The following is a 20,447-nucleotide window of genomic DNA, read 5'->3' on the forward strand; positions in this document are numbered from 1 at the left end:
TAGAATACAACTAACTGGAGAATATATTTATATTTACAGCCGCAGAGTGTATTCATTAATTAAGTAAATTAGATAAACAGTAGAAAGTGCAAAAAGCAAAGTATGTATGGTACAGTGATGAGTTAATCCACAGAGGAACTAGCAAGCGGTGACTTGTTATAAAGCCGTATTGCTGTCGGCAGGAATGTTCTCCTGTAACGGTCCTTATTGCAGCGGAGCGTGAGGAATCTCTTCGAGAAAGTGCTCCTCTTGACGTGAGACGTTAGACGAGACCAATAACAACCAACAATCAACGACAACAACAGTGCAATGATATTAAATCAAGTACAAGATAAAGTGGTCAGATAAACAGATCACGTTAATGTAAGTGTATGTTAAAGTGACGGGTGTTTAAGTTAAAGTGTATGTTGAGTGGCATGGGTGATTAAATATGAAGTGTTTTGAATATGAAGTGTGCAGGGGAGTGACTGGTAAGAAGAAAGAAAAGAAGGGAAGAAGAGGAAAGAAAAGAATGAAAAAATAGTCCTGGGAGTGAGAAAGTTTTCCGAAAAATATCCGAAAATAGTCCTGGGGGTGAAAAAAATAGTCCGAGAAGTAGTCTTGGAGGTGACAGAATCAGTCAGTGGGGGACCTGGGCTCTGTTGGTGAGCCCGACTACCTCTAGCCAGAAGGAAGGGACTAAAACAGGTTGTGTCCAGGGTGAGAGGGGTCAGCTACGATCTTCCTAGCTTGCTTCAGAGTCCTGGAAGCGAACAAGTCCTGGAGGGACGGCAAATTGCAGCCAATCACCCTCTTAGCAGAGCGGATGATGCGCTGCAGCCTGCCCTTGTCCTTGGCAGTGGCTGCAGCATGCCAGACGGAGATGGAGGAGCAGAGGATGGACTCAACGATGGCAGTGTAGAATTGCATCATCACTTTCTTTGGCAGGTTGAATTTCTTCAGCTGCCTCAGGAAGTACATCCTCTGCTGGGCCTTCTTTGTGATGTAGCTGATGTTCAGCTCCCACTTGAGATCCTGGGTTAGGATGGAGCCCAGGAAGCGGAAGGACTCCACAGCGTCGACGGGGGAGTCACACAGGATGAGAGCGGCGGGTGGGGCTGCATTCTTTCTGAAGTCCACAACCATCTCCACTGTCTTCAGGGCGTTGAGCTCCAGGTTGTTCTGGCTGCAGCAGGTCTCCAGGTGGTCAGTCTCCCACCTGTAGGCGGACTCGTCCCCACCAGAGATGAGTCCAATGAGGGTGGTGTAATCCGCAAACTTCAGGAGCTTAACGGACTGGTGACTGGAGGTGCAGCTGTTGGTGTACAGGGAGAAGAGCACTGTATTTCAAAGTGACACTACAGTGCACACATCCCTATTTTTGTCTTCATGAAGCCTTTTTAAAAAGTTTTTACCGGTTGCTTACACAGTCAAACGCACACATTTGTTTGTCACTCACCAGCAGCAGAGGAATCCAAAGAGCACCAGTCTCTCGATAATCGACACAAGTAGACAGCAGCATGCATCGTCATGGAGGGCATTCAGTGTCATCACTGTCATACGTATGTTACCGTTTCCAGTTATGTGAGTTCTCTCAGAACAAGCCTGTTTGTGAGTTTACTGTTCGCCTGTTTTTTAAAGCCTCGCCCTCTCTGCTTCTGTCAGTTAGTGTGAGCCGTCCTGCCACCAGCTTGCTTTTTCTGACATGCATGTTAGAGATGCAGCGGACGGACAAAATAACAGAAACACATACCAAAACACAACGCCATCCAGTACAATAGCCCTGCAATAAATACTACCTTTGTGAAGCTTATAATGAAATGGTTTTGATTCAGCTCTGTTTGATGGACGGTTTATAAACTTGAGAATTACACAGTTCCTGTATTTATTGCATGTTAAAGTGGACGACACCACTGCTGTAGCTGTATATGCCAATGTATCAGATACAAATATGTATATATTAAAGTCAGTCATTATAGCTTGCCATTGCTCTGTTGTCTTTGTAGTGTTAATTTGTGCAGCTTTAACCAGTATCTCTTCGGATGATTAGAATCATATGTACAACCGTCAATGTAGTCACATTGTTTTCTCTCTATTTAAAAACAAAAAAGTTTTTGATTCATATTTTTATTTATTCATAATTAATCATTTGATTGTCTTTTGTGTGTTTTTTGCAAGTTCACGTTCAAGCTATTTTTAAGTCTGCTGGACTTGCCACCTGACTGGAGAAGTCGAAGAACTAGACTCTCACAGTGCTCGAGAGGTCAGGAAGGTGACACCAGCAGTTGGTTGATCCTGCTTGACTTGAAACTTCCTGTATGTACTGGTGGGTTAATTTTGTTTGGACTACATGGAGGGTATGTCTTTCACTAGAAGTCCTTTGCTCTATTGTTGAATAGGATTGAAAAGCAAACATGAACGACACTCCTTTACCTGGCCTTTTGTTTGCCTACTGGAGGTCTTGCTATCGCTTATTGCATATTCTCTCAGTACGTGAGCTCTACACATTCCTGACTTAGTGAGTCACCCACTTTTCTGTGGTGGGGCTCTAAACTCTTATTGACATAATAATGTGGGTGTGGCCAGGCTACTGTCCAAACGTTAAACAGAGCTTTTCTGCAAAAGCTCAGACAGAATTGCAGAGGAAATGGCAGCTCCAGCAGTCAGCGTGCTTATCACAGGGGCCAACAGAGGCCTGGGCCTGGAAATGGTTAAGCAAATGGCGGAGGCCTCCCGTCCACTGAGGAAGCTGTTCGCCTGCTGCAGGGACCCAGATGGACCCAGAGCTGAGGTGAGTCTCCTGTTTGACTCGTTGTGCTTTTCCATATGGAGCAGAACAATAAATAAGAGAAAGGTTTGCAAACTACCATGTTGCATGACTCAGAAGAAGCAAGAATCCTGCATAGATGAAACCAGTGGTGGAAGATGTACTCAGATCTTTTACTTTGGTAAAAGAAGCCATGTTGTAAAAATAAACCTATTACTATCAACAAATGCCAAAAAATAAAGGTGTTCATGTAGAATGGACTTTAATAATAATAATAATTAATGAATTTATTTCTGGATTATAGTTTGTGATTCATTATATGTGCATCACTTTAATTCTACAGTTGGTAAAGCTGGCGCTAACTTAAATGACTTGTATACCGCTTGATAACTCAACCTATTATAATTAGGGATGGGTATCGTTTGGGTTTTTTCCGATACCGGTGCTAAACCGATACTTTTAAAACGATACCGGTGCCTAAACGGTGCCTGAACCGATACTTTTTTATTGCCAAAGCAATTTTTTTTCTTCAAATTGAACAATATTATGAACTGTTTAAAGTATACCATAGATACAAATAAATAAGTACATATAAAACACTTGACTTAAAACTACAGCTTCAAACCTTTTAACTTCAAACTATAAACAATATATATATTTAAAAAAGAACAGACACAAGCATCAGGTGTTCTGATGGGACCGTGTGCAACAGAACTCAGAAACCGTTGGATTCTACAAACTGCTGCTTTACTGGACTCCACGTCACCATTAATATCAACTTGAGAGATTTGTTCCATCAAGCCGAGGACGGACGTTCAAAAGCTCGTGCTCGTGTCTCCAGCGATCTCTGTGTGCGCGCGCTGTGTGTGTGTGTGTGAGCGCTGGAAGCCCCGCCCCCTCGAGCCCCGCTCTCCATGCAGGCAGACAGAGAGCAGAGCAGCGAGTGTGCTCTGATCCGCGCTATTTTAATAATCGTTTTTAGCGTACGGGTACCGCGCTACCTTTTTAGTATCTATATACCGTGCAACTTTACAGAGTAGTGTAAAAAAAAAAAGTATTTAAATCGGCTCAGGTACCGGAAGGAAGCACCGAAATCTGAGTTGCTTTTCGGTCCGGTAGGTACCGGACGTGTCGGTACCCAACCCTAATTGTAATACATCATTATTTATTAGTTGATTTATGTTTTGTATTCATTTGAATCTGCAACTAGTAACTAGTAGTTAAAGTTAGGAAATAAATGTGGTGACGTAGAAAAAAAAAGTAAAATACAAGTATCCCAAAACAGTACTCGAGTATGTACTTCATTACTTTCCACTAAGGCACTTCATAAATTTGTTCATTAATTGTTAGTTTTAGATTTTTATAGTCCACCGCCGGATCAAAGTGAGTACAAGTGATCAACAGTGTGTGGGCTTCCCTGCTGGATTACAAACGTATCTTCTCTGTATTTCCAGGCCTTGCAAACACTGGCAAAGAAGCATCCCAATGTCATCACTGTGGTCCGTCTGGGTACAAGCTCTCTCTTGTGTTATATTCTGTTAAACCCTCCGTCCTGCTCCCATGGCCTGGCACGCACTGACCTTGACTATGAATAGCTCAGGGCTCTGATATTTATCTGACTGTCTGCTATTGACCACCGCTGATGCTCCACTCTCTTTCTCTCTCTGTCAGACGCCACTGACCTTTGTAGCATCAAACAGTGTGCCGCGCAGGTGGGCTCTGTGGTCGGGAAAGGGGGTCTCAACCTGCTGATTAACAACGCAGGTGTGCTGGCTAAAGGCACGTTGCAGGAAACCAGCTCTGAAGACATGCAGAACACCTTCAACACCAATGTCATGGGCCCCATGAACATCATTAAAGTAGGGAGAGGAAGAGCGGACACAATAACTCCAACACTGTTCACTGAATGTTTCCTCTTGCTGACTCTTTCTTGCTGGTGGTCATCATTAGGAGTTCCTGCCTCACCTTCGTGCAGCAGTGAAGGCCAGTGGGACGCCAGGGATGTCCAGCAGCAAAGCAGCCGTCGTCAGCATCTCCTCATTTCTGGCTTCAATGGAAACTGTAAAACAGTTATATGGCTTCTTCCCTGCCGTCTCCTACCGCATCAGCAAAGTGAGTGACCACCTGTTAACACGGTGCCCAGCAGCTGAAGGTTTCATCTTACATTCAAGTGCAGCTGTTCACCTCTCTTGCTTCATCTGCCCCTCAGGCGGGGTTGAATATGTTGACACGGTGCGCTGCAGAGGAGCTGAAGAAGGATGAGATCCTATTTTCCCTGCTCAACCCTGGCTGGGTGCGCACCGACATGGGTGGAGAAGAGGTGATTCAACAGTTTTCACACAGGAAACAATGAAACAATGTCGAGGAAGCTCTGAATGATATTTGACTTTATTAACTGAGAAGCACAACATTAACATCATGTCGTAAAGAACAATGTTTTTTTTGTTTTGTTGAATCGATACATTCCACAGATGAAAAACTCAGACAAATTGTTTTACAGAGAAGCCTCATTCAAATTTCAGGATTTTGGTACTCTGAGTTTACACACTTTCCAATATCTGAAACCACACTGAGCAAGCGAAACAATTACATAAGACATCAAACAAAGCTGATGTAGCAAGTGAGACGGACATGTGATGCAGTTGTATTCATGCATTTCACTTTTATTGAATGTTTTAAGCCTTTAAACATTGCAAATTCGTTGCACTCTGTTCTTCCTGTGACCATACATAGGCGTGGCTTTTTTTTAATACATCACTTTAAAGAAATGTGCAACATCTTATGGTCCCTCGAGTGAACCCACATGATTATACAGATGTTCTGCATGCTTTCACTTGCCAACATAAGAGTGACATAGAAATAAGTAAAGTGTCCCAGCCGTTCAGAAATGAAAAAGGCAGATTGGGTATGTTTTTTAGTTTTTACTGTTAACACTGACATTGACAGCAGTCACATTTGAGGGGAAACAACCAATTTCAACCACTTATAGGTAGAGTACGTAACTGGTCCGTGAGTAGAAACATTAGATTCTTCACTTAGGAGAGACGACCTCCTGTGCGTTGCTTCATGTTAACCGTGTGTTTCCGACCACCAGGGGGAGATTGATGCACCGGAGAGCGTGCAGGGGATGCTCAGTGTGATGGCCTCCCTGACTGAGAAGCAGAACGGAGCCTTCCTGGACTATAAGGGCAAGTCCCTCCCGTGGTAGCTTTAGACAACTGCTTCATCAATAAATGAACCCAAGTGAAATAAACCAATACTTGTGCTCTTTATTTTGCTTATATCATGTTAATTTTACGCATAGGCATGCACTTAGATGAGTTGAGACACCACACTTCTGTGGTCTCTGAGTTTTTATTTTTGTAATCACCATGTGGCACTGTTCCACACAGCCACCTTGGCGGGGCAGATCTTAAGCGGGTTGGGGTTGTTCCCGTTGATGTTGGCTCCAGGGCAGAAAAAGGGGTACATCTTCTCACTGAAGAAGTCGGCGAAGGTGTAGATGGGCGTCATGCTGACAGGGTTGGAGAAGGTCACCTCTCCGCAGTCGTAGTCCAGCTGAACCCTGACTCGGGTCAGCTCACCTTGAGGATGCAGCGGGGTGCTGGGCCTCGTCATGGCCGAGTACTCGCCCTCGTAGTGCGAGATCATCCAAAACCCGCCCTCGGGACACCCAGAGATCCGGCCTTTCCTGTCGATGGACTCCTTGACGACTCCGAGCATCCAGTCCGCCTTGTCGCCCACCTCCACCTCCCAGGCGTGGCGGCCCGAAGTGAAGCCCTCTGAGCCGAGCAGGAACACAAAGTGGCTGAAACGTTCGGGATTGTCCGGGAGCTTCTGGAGGCATCCACTGTTGATGACACAGGTCAGGTCTGGAGAGAGGGACAACCAGGAGTAGGCGGTGTTGGGGTCCAGGCTGATGGGTGCTGAAAGCAAAAGAAACACAGTGATGGTTCAAATAGGAAACATTTAAAAACATCCTTCACTGACAAGCCTACACACTGGTCTTCCTCAAGGTGAAACTATTGATTGAGTAGTAATTTTAACATGTCACCAAATGTGCTTACTGTACTTAACCAGCTCCGCCATCTTCTCCCACACGTGGTACTTGAGGGAACCGACATGCTTGGCCACATTAATAAGAGCAGCCGACACTTTTTCTGACTCATTCTGTGCGATCTGCGCTCTGTGAGAAGAATCACACACAGTAGGAATCTATGAAAACTGAACAACTAGTACACTTAAGCTGGTTTACAGGACAGGTGCAGGAGATATTTATAATTTAAAGTTGTTACCTTTTCTTTGTGTTGGTATAATTCTGAAATCAAGAGAAAAATAGTTTTACAAACTGTTTGCATGGTTAGATGAGAAACATTTACCAACACTTACCTTAAGGAAGAGAGCATCACCGGAAGAAATCTCATTCTCAATGGCGATGACGGCATGCGAGAAGGTGAGGATACCTCTGGTGATGTTCTCGGACTTCTTCCTCACCAGCTCTTTCTTCTCCTCATCCTCCTGCTGCAGGGCAGCCAGTCGTGCCCTCTCTTCCTTCTGCAGAAACTCCCGCAGCTGCTCAAACTCCTCTTTGATCTGATTTTCTGTGGCCTGAGTCTGGCTCTAACACACACGGAAGTAAGGCTCAATGCAGAAAAACAGCAAATGTACAATAATGTGACTGATAAGAGTTGTAGTCAACTTGTCTTATCTTGCATCTCAAAGAAATAATTACCTTTACATGGACCTTTACTTGTACCCTAAAGGACAAAAGTTGGCTTTTATAACACTTTGGCTGACATGTTTACACACTAACAGTCAACTTCAGTTACGTCAGCACAGTCACACAGGATGAGAGCGGCGGGTGGGGCTGCATTCTTTCTGAAATCCACAACCATCTCCACTGTCTTCAGGGCGTTGAGCTCCAGGTTGTTCTGGCTGCAGCAGGTCTCCAGGTGGTCAGTCTCCCACCTGTAGGCGGACTCGTCCCCATCAGAGATGAGTCCAATGAGGGTGGTGTAATCCGCAAACTTCAGGAGCTTAACGGACTGGTGACTGGAGGTGCAGCTGTTGGTGTGCAGGGAGAAGAGCACTGTATTTCAAAGTGACACTACAGTGCACACATCCCTTTTTTTTGTCTCCATGAAGCATTTTTAAAAGGTTTTTACCGGTTGCTTACACAGTCAAACGCACACATTTGTTTGTCCCTCACCAGCAGCGGAGGAATCCAAAGAGCACCAGTCTCTCGATAATCGACACAAGTAGACAGCAGCATGCATCGTCATGGAGGGCATTCAGTGTCATCACTGTCGGACGTATGTTGCCGTTTCCAGTTATGTGAATTCTCTCAGATCAAGCCTGTTTGTGAGTTCACTGTTCGCCTGTTTTTTAAAGCCTCGCCCTCTCTGCTTCTGTCAGTTAGTGTGAGCCGTCCTGCCACCAGCTTGCTTTTTCTGACATGCATGTTAGAGATGCAGCGGACGGACAAAATAATAGAAACACATACCAAAACACAACGCCATCCAGTACAATAGCCCTGCAATAAATACTACCTTTGTGAAGCTTATAATGAAATGGTTTTGATTCAGCTCTGTTTGATGGACGGTTTATAAACTTGAGAATTACACAGTTCCTGTATTTATTGCATGTTAAAGTGGCCGACACCACTGCTGTAGCTGTATATGCCAATGTATCAGATACAAATATGTATATATTAAAGTCAGTCATTATAGCTTGCCATTGCTCTGTTGTCTTTGTAGTGTTAATTTGTGCAGCTTTAACCAGTATCTCTTCGGATGATTAGAATCATATGTACAACCGTCAATGTAGTCACATTGTTTTCTCTCTATTTAAAAACAAAAAAAGTTTTTGATTAATATTTTTATTTAGTCATAATTAATCATTTGATTGTCTTTTGTGTGTTTTTTGCAAGTTCACGTTCAAGCTATTTTTAAGTCTGCTGGACTTGCCACCTGACTGGAGAAGTCGAAGAACTAGACTCTCACAGTGCTCGAGAGGTCAGGAAGGTGACACCAGCAGTTGGTTGATCCTGCTTGACTTGAAACTTCCTGTATGTACTGGTGGGTTAATTTTGTTTGGACTACATGGAGGGTATGTCTTTCACTAGAAGTCCTTTGCTCTATTGTTGAATAGGATTGAAAAGCAAACATGAACGACACTCCTTTACCTGGCCTTTTGTTTGCCTACTGGAGGTCTTGCTATCGCTTATTGCATATTCTCTCAGTACGTGAGCTCTACACATTCCTGACTTAGTGAGTCACCCACTTTTCTGTGGTGGGGCTCTAAAGTCTTATTGACATAATAATGTGGGTGTGGCCAGGCTACTGTCCAAACGTTAAACAGAGCTTTTCTGCAAAAGCTCAGACAGAATTGCAGAGGAAATGGCAGCTCCAGCAGTCAGCGTGCTTATCACAGGGGCCAACAGAGGCCTGGGCCTGGAAATGGTTAAGCAAATGGCGGAGGCCTCCCGTCCACTGAGGAAGCTGTTCGCCTGCTGCAGGGACCCAGATGGACCCAGAGCTGAGGTGAGTCTCCTGTTTGACTCATTGTGCTCTTCCGTATGGAGCAGAACAATAAATAAGAGAACGGTTTGCAAACTACAATGTTGCATGACTCAGAAGAAGCAAGAATCCTGCATAGATGAAACCAGTGGTGGAAGATGTACTCAGATCTTTTACTTTGGTAAAAGAAGCCATGTTGTAAAAATAAACCTGTTACTATCAACAAATGCCAAAAAATAAAGGTGTTCATGTAGAATGGACTTTAATAATAATAATAATTAATGAATTCATTTCTGGATTATAGTTTGTGATTCATTATATGTGCATCACTTTAATTCTGCAGTTGGTAAAGCTGGCGCTAACTTAAATGACTTGTATACCGCTTGATAACTCAACCTATTACAATACATCATTATTTATTAGTTGATTTATGTTTTGTATTCATTTGAATCTGCAACTAGTAACCAGTAGTTAAAGTTAGGAAATAAATGTGGTGACGTAGTAAAATACAAGTATCCCAAAACAGTACTCGAGTATGTACTTCATTACTTTCCACTAAGGCACTTCATAAATTTGTTCATTAATTGTTAGTTTTAGATTTTTATAGTCCACCGCCGGATCAAAGTGAGTACAAGTGATCAACAGTGTGTGGGCTTCTCTGCTGGATTACAAACGTATCTTCTCTGTATTTCCAGGCCTTGCAAACACTGGCAAAGAAGCATCCCAACGTCATCACTGTGATCCGTCTGGGTACAAGCTCTCTCTTGTGTTATATTCTGTTAAACCCTCCGTCCTGCTCCCATGGCCTGGCACGCACTGACCTCGCCTATGAATAGCTCAGGGTTCTGATATTTATCTGACTGTCTGCTATTGACCACCGCTGATACTCCACTCTCTTTCTCTCTCTGTCAGACGCCACTGACCTTTGTAGCATCAAACAGTGTGCCGCGCAGGTGGGCTCTGTGGTCGGGAAAGGGGGTCTCAACCTGCTGATTAACAATGCAGGTGTGCTGGCTAAAGCCACGTTGCAGGAAGCCACCTCTGAAGACATGCAGAACTCCTTCAACACCAATGTCATGGGCCCCATGAACATCATTAAAGTAGGGAGAGGAAGAGCGGACACAATAACTCCAACACTGTTCACTGAATGTTTCCTCTTGCTGACTCTTTCTTGCTGGTGGTCATCATTAGGAGTTCCTGCCTCACCTTCGTGCAGCAGTGAAGGCCAGTGGGACGCCAGGGATGTCCAGCAGCAAAGCAGCCGTCGTCAACATCTCCTCAATTCTGGCTTCAATGGAAACTGTAAAACAGTTATATGGCTTCTTCCCTGCCGTCTCCTACCGCATCAGCAAAGTGAGTGACCACCTGTTAACACGGTGCCCAGCAGCTGAAGGTTTCATCTTGCATTCAAGTGCAGCTGTTCACCTCAATTGCTTCATCTGCCCCTCAGGCGGGGTTGAATATGTTGACACGGTGCGCTGCAGAGGAGCTGAAGAAGGATGAGATCCTATTTTCCCTGCTCCACCCTGGCTGGGTGCGCACCGACATGGGTGGAGAAGAGGTGATTCAACAGTTTTCACACAGGAAACAATGAAACAATGTCGAGGAAGCTCTGAATGATATTTGACTTTATTAACTGAGAAGCACAACATTAACATCATGTCGTAAAGAACAATGTTTTTTTGTTTTGTTGAATCGATACATTCCACAGATGAAAAACTCAGACAAATTGTTTTACAGAGAAGCCTCATTCAAATTTCAGGATTTTGGTACTCTGAGTTTACACACTTTCCAATATCTGAAACCACACTGAGCAAGCGAAACAATTACATAAGACATCAAACAAAGCTGATGTAGCAAGTGAGACGGACATGTGATGCAGTTGTATTCATGCATTTCACTTTTATTGAATTTTTTAAGCCTTTAAACATTGCAAATTCATTGCACTCTGTTCTTCCTGTGACCATACATAGGTGTGGCTTTTTTTTAATACATCACTTTAAAGAAATGTGCAACATCTTATGGTCCCTCGAGTGAACCCACATGATTATACAGATGTTCTGCATGCTTTCACTTGCCAACATAAGAGTGACATAGAAATAAGTAAAGTGTCCCAGCCGTTCAGAAATGAAAAAGGCAGATTGGGTATGTTTTTTAGTTTTTACTGTTAACACTGACATTGACAGCAGTCACATTTGAGGGGAAACAACCAATTTCAACCACTTATAGGTAGAGTACGTAACTGGTCCGTGAGTAGAAACATTAGATTCTTAACTTAGGAGAGACGACCTCCTGTGCGTTGCTTCATGTTAACCGTGTGTTTCCGACCACCAGGGGGAGATTGATGCACCGGAGAGCGTGCAGGGGATGCTCAGTGTGATGGCCTCCCTGACTGAGAAGCAGAACGGAGCCTTCCTGGACTATAAGGGCAACTCCCTCCCGTGGTAGCTTTAGACAACTGCTTCATCAATAAATGAACCCAAGTGAAATAAACCAATACTTGTGCTCTTTATTTTGCTTATATCATGTTAATTTTACGCATAGGCATGCACTTAGATGAGTTGAGACACCACACTTCTGTGGTCTCTGAGTTTTTATTTTTGTAATCACCATGTGGCACTGTTCCACACAGCCACCTTGGCGGGGCAGATCTTAAGCGGGTTGGGGTTGTTCCCGTTGATGTTGGCTCCAGGGCAGAAAAAGGGGTACATCTTCTCACTGAAGAAGTCGGCGAAGGTGTAGATGGGCGTCATGCTGACAGGGTTGGAGAAGGTCACCTCTCCGCAGTCGTAGTCCAGCTGAACCCTGACTCGGGTCAGCTCACCTTGAGGATGCAGCGGGGTGCTTGGCCTCGTCATGGCCGAGTACTCGCCCTCGTAGTGCGAGATCATCCAAAACCCGCCCTCGGGACACCCAGAGATCCGGCCTTTCCTGTCGATGGACTCCTTGACGACTCCGAGCATCCAGTCCGCCTTGTCGCCCACCTCCACCTCCCAGGCGTGGCGGCCCGAAGTGAAGCCCTCTGAGCCGAGCAGGAACACAAAGTGGCTGAAACGTTCGGGATTGTCCGGGAGCTTCTGGAGGCATCCACTGTTGATGACACAGGTCAGGTCTGGAGAGAGGGACAACCAGGAGTAGGCGGTGTTGGGGTCCAGGCTGATGGGTGCTGAAAGCAAAAGAAACACAGTGATGGTTCAAATAGGAAACATTTAAAAACATCCTTCACTGACAAGCCTACACACTGGTCTTCCTCAAGGTGAAACTATTGATTGAGTAGAATTTTAACATGTCACCAAATGTGCTTACTGTACTTAACCAGCTCCGCCATCTTCTCCCACACGTGGTACTTGAGGGAACCGACATGCTTGGCCACATTAATAAGAGCAGCCGACACTTTTTCTGGCTCATTCTGTGCGATCTGCGCTCTGTGAGAAGAATCACACACAGTAGGAATCTATGAAAACTGAACAACTAGTACGCTTAACCTGGTTTACAGGACAGGTGCAGGAGATATCAAAGTTGTTACCTTTTCTTTGTGTTGGTATAATTCTGAAATCAAGGGAAAAATAGTTTTACAAACTGTTTGCATGGTTAGATGAGAAACATTTACCAACACTTACCTTAAGGAAGAGAGCATCACTGGAAGAAATCTCATTCTCAATGGCGATGACGGCATGCGAGAAGGTGAGGATACCTCTGGTGATGTTCTCGGATTTCTTCCTCACCAGCTCTTTCTTCTCCTCATCCTCCTGCTGCAGGGCAGCCAGTCGTGCCCTCTCTTCCTTCTGCAGAAACTCCCGCAGCTGCTCAAACTCCTCTTTGATCTGATTTTCTGTGGCCTGAGTCTGGCTCTAACACACACGGAAGTAAGGCTCAATGCAGAAAAACAGCAAATGTACAATAATGTGACTGATAAGAGTTGTAGTCAACTTGTCTTATCTTACATCTCAAAGAAATAATTACCTTTACATGGATGTAACTTGGCTGTGTACATCTTATTTCATATACTAGTTTAATATACTAAATAATAGCGCTGCTCTAGTTCTGAATTCATCAATCCTGATTTAAAAAAAGAGAATTTGTGTCTTTCCGACCCTATCGGAGAACTTGTACCCTAAAGGACAAAAGGTGGCTTTTATAACACTTTGGCTGACATGTTTACACACTAACAGTCAACTTCAGTCACGTCAGCAGGCATGCTGGTGCTCTTGTTGATACCTTGATGTGCACAGTTGTGTCATCACACTCCTGCTTGGCTTCATACAGGCCACGCAGGTGTTTCTTCAGAGGGATCAGATCTGTCTTCAGCTCTGTCTGAAAGGGTGAGGGGGAGACATGAAGCGTGTAATCAAGTGTGGTCGCTGAAAAGGATCATTTTAAAAAAACTAAAAACTAAAACTAATGTTTCTGACTTTGCACAGACGGGAGGTCAGGAAAAACTACTGTTCTCAATTTCACTACAGTGAAATGTGACAAAGGTGATTGCAAGCACAGTCCTTTATAAAAACATTAAGAAGCTGCAGCTAAACAAGAACACATCACCTTAAAGTCCTGCGCTCCCTCCTCTATGGGACACACTCTGTGTCCCTGATGCTTCTTGGAGGTGTGACACACACAGCAGAGGGCTTCAAAGTCGTCCAGGCAGAAGAGCTTGAGAACTTCCCCGTGTGTGACGCACTTCACCTCCAGCAGCCCTTCTCGCTCCCCTGTACCGCTGGCTCCTTCCCCTGTTCCAGATGCGGGCGTCCTGCGGTCCTGCTCCCTCAGGAAGGTGTCGGCCACGTTCTTCAGTGCCAGGCTGACTGTGGGCTCCGTCAGCGAGCACTTCCTCCTGCAGATGGGACACTCGCGTCTGGCCTTCTTCTTGTTCCAGAACTGCTGCAGACAGGCTCTGCAGAAGCTGTGGCTGCATTTGAGCACCACAGGGTCCTTGAAGATCTCACAGCAGACGGCACAAGACAGATCCTCCTCCAGCATGGAGCTTGAACGTGAGGATACGGCCCGCGGTCGAAGGGCTGAAGCCACCTTGGGGCTCTGGAAGAAGGAAAGTATTCCAGGCTGAGAGGACGCGCGTGGGCGCAGCGCCATGGTCGGTTCCTGTTGGCAGGGAGGCTGTTTTTATAGCTGCAGTTGCTTTTTTTTTGCAGAGAATGCACTGTTAGGAAGAAGTGCTCCTCTCTGAATGCAGCGCCCACAGAGTGATCTGGATCCTGTTTATGAGCAACCACAGTTATAGATCAACAGGGACTTGAGGAACAGGTTTACTTCACTTGTAGTAAATAAAGGTCACGTAACCACCCCTCATTGTTCAGCCACAACAGGGCTGTCTCAAGCTGAGTCAAAAAGGCATGTTTCTTTTCTTCACAGAAAACCAAAATGTTACTGAAAGTGCTCTATTTGTGTGTGAAAAGAACAAACATAGAAATTATGATGGTTGGACACCAGTGATTTTAGAAAGTAAACAGAACTCAAAACTACATTTATAATCTAAACATACAGCAAAAGGTATTTAGTGTTGAACTGGGACAACGGCCTGGAGGTGACCCCGCTGAGCTTGGCCAGCATTATCAAGTTTACTAAGGTGTATCTTTTTACATTACCTCTAACGACCTGCTGACACTCCAAGTGATTTCTAGTTAAATGTCATATATATTTCAGGAGGACACAGGTTAGAAGAAACAAACACACCCGGGGGTGATTTCTGTGAACATTGGAAAAAACAGCACTGTCTCTCCTTTTTATACAGCACAAACAGCCAACAGTGTCAGATATTCTGATCTATGTGAACATGTTTTACACACCATGCCAGTGTGAAGTCTTAATGAACTTTTAGCTTAAAACTGCAGAGCTCTGTGTTGAGTTTAGGAACGACCATACAGAAGGAAAACTGCCATGTCGATGTTATTATTGCATTATAATTGGAAATTGACAACAGTGTAATACAAAGCCATCAAAATAACATGTTCTTCTTAGTGTTACAGTATTATAGCATCAGTTTCATTACATTTAGATATTTATCACCTGAAGAATGAAACAAAACTACAAAATAGCTTCATACATTTGGATATATGGAAAAGGTTAACACCAAAATGCTTTTAAGACGTGTTTACCTACGCTGAGTAGTGGGTGCAACATTGCCTGTTTTTTCTCTTTGAACAACACAAGTCACTGCAACACATGATGGAAGTAGTTTGGTATCATTCTGCTCCAATGACAGGATACTTTACTTTGCAGCAACGTGCATCGGTATTCATACTTATATAACATATAAAATGCATGGAAATGAAAAGAAATGAAGGCATTTTGTTCAGATTCCTTTTCCTTTTTACACACCAACTCCATCTCATGACTTTCTCTTTTTTAATACTGCTTTCTGTAATGCTTCAAAATAAAGTGGTTGCAACACAAGAGAAAAGTATTCATCCATTACACAAACCCTGTTTTAAAATAGGACTTCACATCACTTTATATAAAAACACTAGCTATTTAAAAAAAAAAAGTCGATACAACTCACAAACCTAGAACCACTCTGCTCCTCATTCTCACCTTCAAAAAAGGTCAATTAACACAGATTTCCCTACAACACTGTTAAATGTATGAAAGCTAACTTCCTTACAACATGGAGTGTATTGAAGGTAAATAAACACCACTGATCTTTTAGTCAGCGAGCTACATGTTACTATGAGTTTTGCAACTACTATTTTTTTATTTTACAAAAAGAGAAAAAAAAAAACACAACCAGCAGAATTCATAATGAAGATAAAAATATAAACAGCACATGCTTGTAAAACTGATCCATAACAGTAACAGCGAGTGGTTCAAGGCGCCACCGTGACTCAGGGAGGCCGATGCCTGTGCAGTAACAGTGCGATCTCTGTTCATGTCTGTAGTTGTTTTACAGAGCAAAATCTTTAATGATTTACTTTGTGTTGTCTTTCATTGCTCCCATATTAGAGACTTGTGCTCTTCTTGTTCCACTGCCAACTACAACAATGACATGCAGGTTCACGTGATGCGGCGGTCAAAGGGAAAGCTCATCAGCGTGCTTGTAGTTTCTGGAAAAAGCCAGAAGACAAATAAAAGCACTTTGGAAGTCATCAGTCATCTTCTTCTCCCATTAACTGCCATTATCCTCTTTGTCGAGGCAGAGGCTCCCAAAAGGGTACACTCTAAATTAAAAATAGTAGGAGTATACACTGGAATAAAAACAAACTCATGACAGTAGTGTGGTGTTTTCTAGTAGTGCTGAAAGTTGTGGGTGCCACACATGGGTTGTTCTGCTCCGACAGTGTCAGTAGTTACACTCGTCCAACCTTAGCATCGCCGATGGCGCCCCAGACATCAAAAACAAATTCGTCTGGGAAGGCAAAGTCCCCGAGGGTTTGATCTAAAGCCTCTGCAAACTCATCAGGGTTCTTCTTGTCCTTTCCCAGCTCCACCATTGTGGCCGCTGAGGAGACGGAGAGAGAGCAGAGGGAATTTAGTGAACATGAAACAGCAAGAGACACAACTTTACCGCCTGGAGAGCCAACAGTCACACTTACCCAGCTCGCTGTCTCTGATGCCCATGTAGCTCTCAAGCAGGTCATCCACCTTCTCAATTGCCTTTTCCTCAAATGCAGAGGGCTGGAGAGAAGAAGGAAAAAAAATGAGAAGAATCACAACAGGATTGTGTTTTCTAAACAATGCAGCGACCTGTATTTAATCCGCAGGTGTTATACAAACACTCACCAGTTCCTCCACTGTGGCAGGACCTTTAGAGCGCAGCCGCAGAGTTCCTCTGCCGGTCCCCAGCTGAACCCCTGATGCGGACCTGGACCCTCCGGACCGCTGGCCGATCATATCTATGCAGAATAATAAAACAGAGATCCCTAAACACAATCCTAAAAAAGCCAGTTTCCTCCTGTTATTCTATAGTTTTCACTGTGCATCCCTGAGAACCACAATAAAAAGGTACACCCACCAAAGGCCTTGAGAGGCTCCACCAGCTTGATGGTGAACTCCTTCCCTTTGGGCAGCTCCTTCAGCATCTTGGCCACCTCATAGTGTCGACACCCAATCAGGCGATGGCCATTGATCGACTCAATCAGATCACCCACATTGATGACCTGGATCTGGTGGATGACGCTCCCCTCGCGGATTCTCTGAAAACAGCAAAACTCAAATAAATAATCCACTATGCAGCTTATCACTCTATCCCTGCCACGTGTAATCTATTCACATCTGTGTGGAAATTAGTCCTTAATATAGTTCGGTGTCATGACTTTCAATGTGGATCCTTGAGTCAAAGAATATTAATAAATCTAGGCCATGCTATTATTTCTCACCTTGATGAAAGCATAGCCAGCTCCATTATCAGTGATCGTCAACCCTAGTGCGTCCTCTCCTTTATACACCTCTATTTCCTTTCGCTGTCCTTTAATGTGGGCAAAAATAAAGTCCTCCAGCCCAATCTGACCTCCCAACAGTTTATCCATGTCCACCTTGTGAGTGTTCAGTGTGCAAAACATAACCTGTGGAGGGACACAACAAACACGTACGATTTACAGCAATGTCTTCTTCCCTGGTACACTCGAGCAAACCTATTTATCCTCACATCCATCACAACCAGCAGTGACTCACCTCGGACGGTGGTATCCCAAAGGCCTCACCAATCTTGGCATAGAGCTCCCTCACATTACTGAAACCCTCTATACGGCCTGTGGGGCTGCCGTGGGCGAGCTGAGTGTGGAAGATGAGCCGAGGTCGCATGTTGCTGGGTGGAGGAGGCAGACCTTCAGAGGCGGCGCCTTCTCCGAGCCCAACAACACCTCCATCGAGGCCATCCATACCTGGCACATTGAGACCTGCGCGGATAGGCTCCGCTTCCTCGTTCTCGACCAACGGGGAAGCCTTCTTCCTTCTTCCCAAACCCAGAGGCATCGTAGTTCTACTAGGGGAGCAGATGGACAGGAGTGGAGGCGGCTGCTCAGGGGACTTATGATTTGATCAGACCCACATACACCTGTTCAGCTCAATCAGCTGCAGGTGTGTTGGATGTTTATGTCACAGTGATAGTGTGGTCCTCCAGAACAGCTTGAAAGCCGTCTCAACCAGGTGCTGAATGGATATAGAAGTCCACACATCAGAGCAGTTTACATAGCTGGATCCTTCACGTCCAGCACCCTGCAGTGGGTGGTCCTCAGCTGTAACACAGAGGCACACCTCCGTTCATGTTCATGCATTCACCAAAGTAGTGACATCTCGGTTATAACAGCAGTTTAAACACGCCAACTGTTATGTCGTTTCATCTCCTCCAGATAGAGAAGAGCTAATTAGAAACCCAACGTTATGGCATTTAGTTATACCTTAGCTTGGACAGTCAGGACAACAAATACAGCTAATGTTAGCTGCTATTAAGGCACATCTTCCACACGCCTTTCACTTCGAGAGACACAAGCACTGACAACAAAGCCTGTCGCTTCTACAACCGGAAGCGAGTTAAACCAGTGACTGTTAATCCCCAAATTAAAAGTGTGACGGTTTCTGGCGTGGTCGAGCAGCTGAGAGGAGAGAGCTAATTAGTTAGCTAAGCTATCTTGACTATGTTCGCTGAATGTGAACAGTAGGGAGTAAACATGGCCGGTGATTCTTACCGGGGAGCAGGAGTTGTAGCTCTTCCTGCTAGCTTAGCCGGCTAACGGTGCTGCTGTGAGTTGTCAGAAATAAATGTAAAAACAACGTTTCGCTTTGCAAACTAAGAAAGTCCAGTATGTGTAGCTGCTCTGCTCCTGTCAGGTCGACCCGGTCCGGCCTGATTGTAATGAGTCCGGTGCCTGTGGAGGCTGCCGCTGTAGGTTAGCTTTCAGCCCAGCAGGGTGGAACTGTGATGCCTTCACGTGTCCTCGTAAACTCCACTTTCACGATTGAGCGACTGTTCTAAAGTCTAAATATAACTGGGGCAACAACTGCAGTCTTTTGGTGTCTGCTGTATTACTCTAGATTTCATCTGCACTTTGTGCTTCAGAACTAAAATGAAGAAGGGGTAAAAATAGAGGCGTGTGTGTGCAGTTCTAAAGCACTATTTATGTATGTGTGTTTGTGTGAGAGGTGGCGTTAAGTTAGCTCAGGTGTTGTGTCAAATGCACAAATACTATATTTTCATTACAGGAATGAACGTAACAATTTGCTCTGGCGCTGGAGAGTCTTGTTTTCAACATGAGTAGGAGTGAAGGTACACTGCCCTCTGGTGGTCTCGATGTATAACTACAGGAAGGTGGCGCGCGAGCGATATTATATTGTCCTGATTTTCTCTCCAAATAAATAATTCATACAAAAAAGATGCTACAATACAGACATCCAATTGATTATTTGTATCTCTTTTAACACTAGAACAGGAGTGTTACAGCACGAAATGAAAGGAAACAAGAGCACTTAAGAAAGATATTTCAGTTTGTATTCAGTCGGAGTTCCACTGAAAAAGATAAACTAACATCAGGTGACTTTCATTTGGGACATTTTCATTTTTCTGACATGATACTGAGAGTTCAAAAATCTCAGTGCAGAAATGTTTTCTTTAGAAAGTTAAATTAATGTAGAAGACAACAAGCCACAGTGAACATTACTGTAAGAAACAACCAATCAGAGAGCCTCCAAGTATTAATGAAGTTGAGCTTTGTAGTTGAGTTGCTGGATAATTAATTTGATTCAGTGCACTTTTGGATGAATTTTGGACCGATCCAGTAGCTATAGTGAGTCTTGTCTCATTACATTGTTTTGTTGAAGCAACAACATCTACAGACTTATACACTGGCCCAGGCACTGATTTTGTGAATGAGAAGTAGTTCATCTCAGCTTTATGGTTCAGTGAAAACCAATGACTGAATCCAAACATGATGTTAAACTGTGGGATCAAATCCTCCCCTCCACTCGTCAACGCGTTCAGTGTATCTCTTGTCATCATTGTAAACAAGATAAATAATGAACACCTCATTTCTGAACAGAGAAACAGTTCAGCAATTGAAAAATAAATAAAACAGATAAAATCCTGGCTCCCTTGTCACACTAAAAAAATTAAAAAATAGGGGACGTGGACAACCTGGGCTCAGTGAAGCAACTATGTCCTCCTCAGTTTTGGTCTGGAAAAAATATGATACATTTTGTTTTAAAGCTGTCTCATTCTGCTCCAAGATCATGTTGCATAC

At 44.2% G+C, this 20,447-nt stretch overlaps 5 protein-coding genes across 5 annotated transcripts; 2 read left to right on the forward strand and 3 right to left on the reverse strand.

The window, feature by feature from the left end:
- Nucleotides 1-2,626: 2,626 nt before the first annotated feature.
- Nucleotides 2,627-5,954, forward strand: LOC306749823 (C-signal-like; the record flags this gene model as incomplete). Its single annotated transcript, XM_079233156.1, has 6 exons — nucleotides 2,627-2,770; nucleotides 4,201-4,255; nucleotides 4,418-4,605; nucleotides 4,697-4,858; nucleotides 4,956-5,066; nucleotides 5,841-5,954. The coding sequence occupies 6 exons, from the start codon at nucleotides 2,627-2,629 to the stop codon at nucleotides 5,952-5,954; spliced, it is 774 nt and encodes a 257-aa protein (XP_079089282.1).
- A 139-nt stretch (nucleotides 5,955-6,093) lies between these two features.
- On the reverse strand, nucleotides 6,094-8,207 carry LOC306750204 (E3 ubiquitin-protein ligase TRIM35-like; the record flags this gene model as incomplete). The annotated part of the gene is made up of 5 exons (XM_079233599.1): nucleotides 6,094-6,672; nucleotides 6,814-6,932; nucleotides 7,042-7,064; nucleotides 7,136-7,366; nucleotides 8,202-8,207. 5 exons carry the CDS (start codon nucleotides 8,205-8,207, stop codon nucleotides 6,113-6,115), a joined length of 939 nt encoding a protein of 312 aa, XP_079089725.1. The 3' UTR covers nucleotides 6,094-6,112.
- Nucleotides 8,208-9,144: 937 nt separating this feature from the next.
- LOC306750406 (C-signal-like) lies at nucleotides 9,145-11,848 on the forward strand (the record flags this gene model as incomplete). The annotated part of the gene is made up of 6 exons (XM_079233822.1): nucleotides 9,145-9,288; nucleotides 9,960-10,014; nucleotides 10,177-10,364; nucleotides 10,456-10,617; nucleotides 10,715-10,825; nucleotides 11,599-11,848. 6 exons carry the CDS (start codon nucleotides 9,145-9,147, stop codon nucleotides 11,710-11,712), a joined length of 774 nt encoding a protein of 257 aa, XP_079089948.1. The 3' UTR covers nucleotides 11,713-11,848.
- LOC306750403 (E3 ubiquitin-protein ligase TRIM35-like) lies at nucleotides 11,848-14,352 on the reverse strand (the record flags this gene model as incomplete). The annotated part of the gene is made up of 6 exons (XM_079233819.1): nucleotides 11,848-12,430; nucleotides 12,571-12,689; nucleotides 12,791-12,813; nucleotides 12,885-13,115; nucleotides 13,483-13,578; nucleotides 13,807-14,352. 6 exons carry the CDS (start codon nucleotides 14,350-14,352, stop codon nucleotides 11,871-11,873), a joined length of 1,575 nt encoding a protein of 524 aa, XP_079089945.1. The 3' UTR covers nucleotides 11,848-11,870.
- Nucleotides 14,353-15,052: 700 nt separating this feature from the next.
- Nucleotides 15,053-18,186, reverse strand: gipc1 (GIPC PDZ domain containing family, member 1; the record flags this gene model as incomplete). The annotated part of the gene is made up of 6 exons (XM_079232768.1): nucleotides 15,053-16,714; nucleotides 16,809-16,890; nucleotides 16,996-17,108; nucleotides 17,228-17,408; nucleotides 17,592-17,777; nucleotides 17,887-18,186. The coding sequence occupies 6 exons, from the start codon at nucleotides 18,184-18,186 to the stop codon at nucleotides 16,563-16,565; spliced, it is 1,014 nt and encodes a 337-aa protein (XP_079088894.1). The 3' UTR covers nucleotides 15,053-16,562.
- Between the last annotated feature and the right edge of the window lie 2,261 nt (nucleotides 18,187-20,447).

The sequence above is a fragment of the Taurulus bubalis genome, assembly GCF_910589615.1.
Source record: "Taurulus bubalis genome assembly, chromosome: 17".
Classification (NCBI taxonomy): domain Eukaryota; kingdom Metazoa; phylum Chordata; class Actinopteri; order Perciformes; family Cottidae; genus Taurulus; species Taurulus bubalis.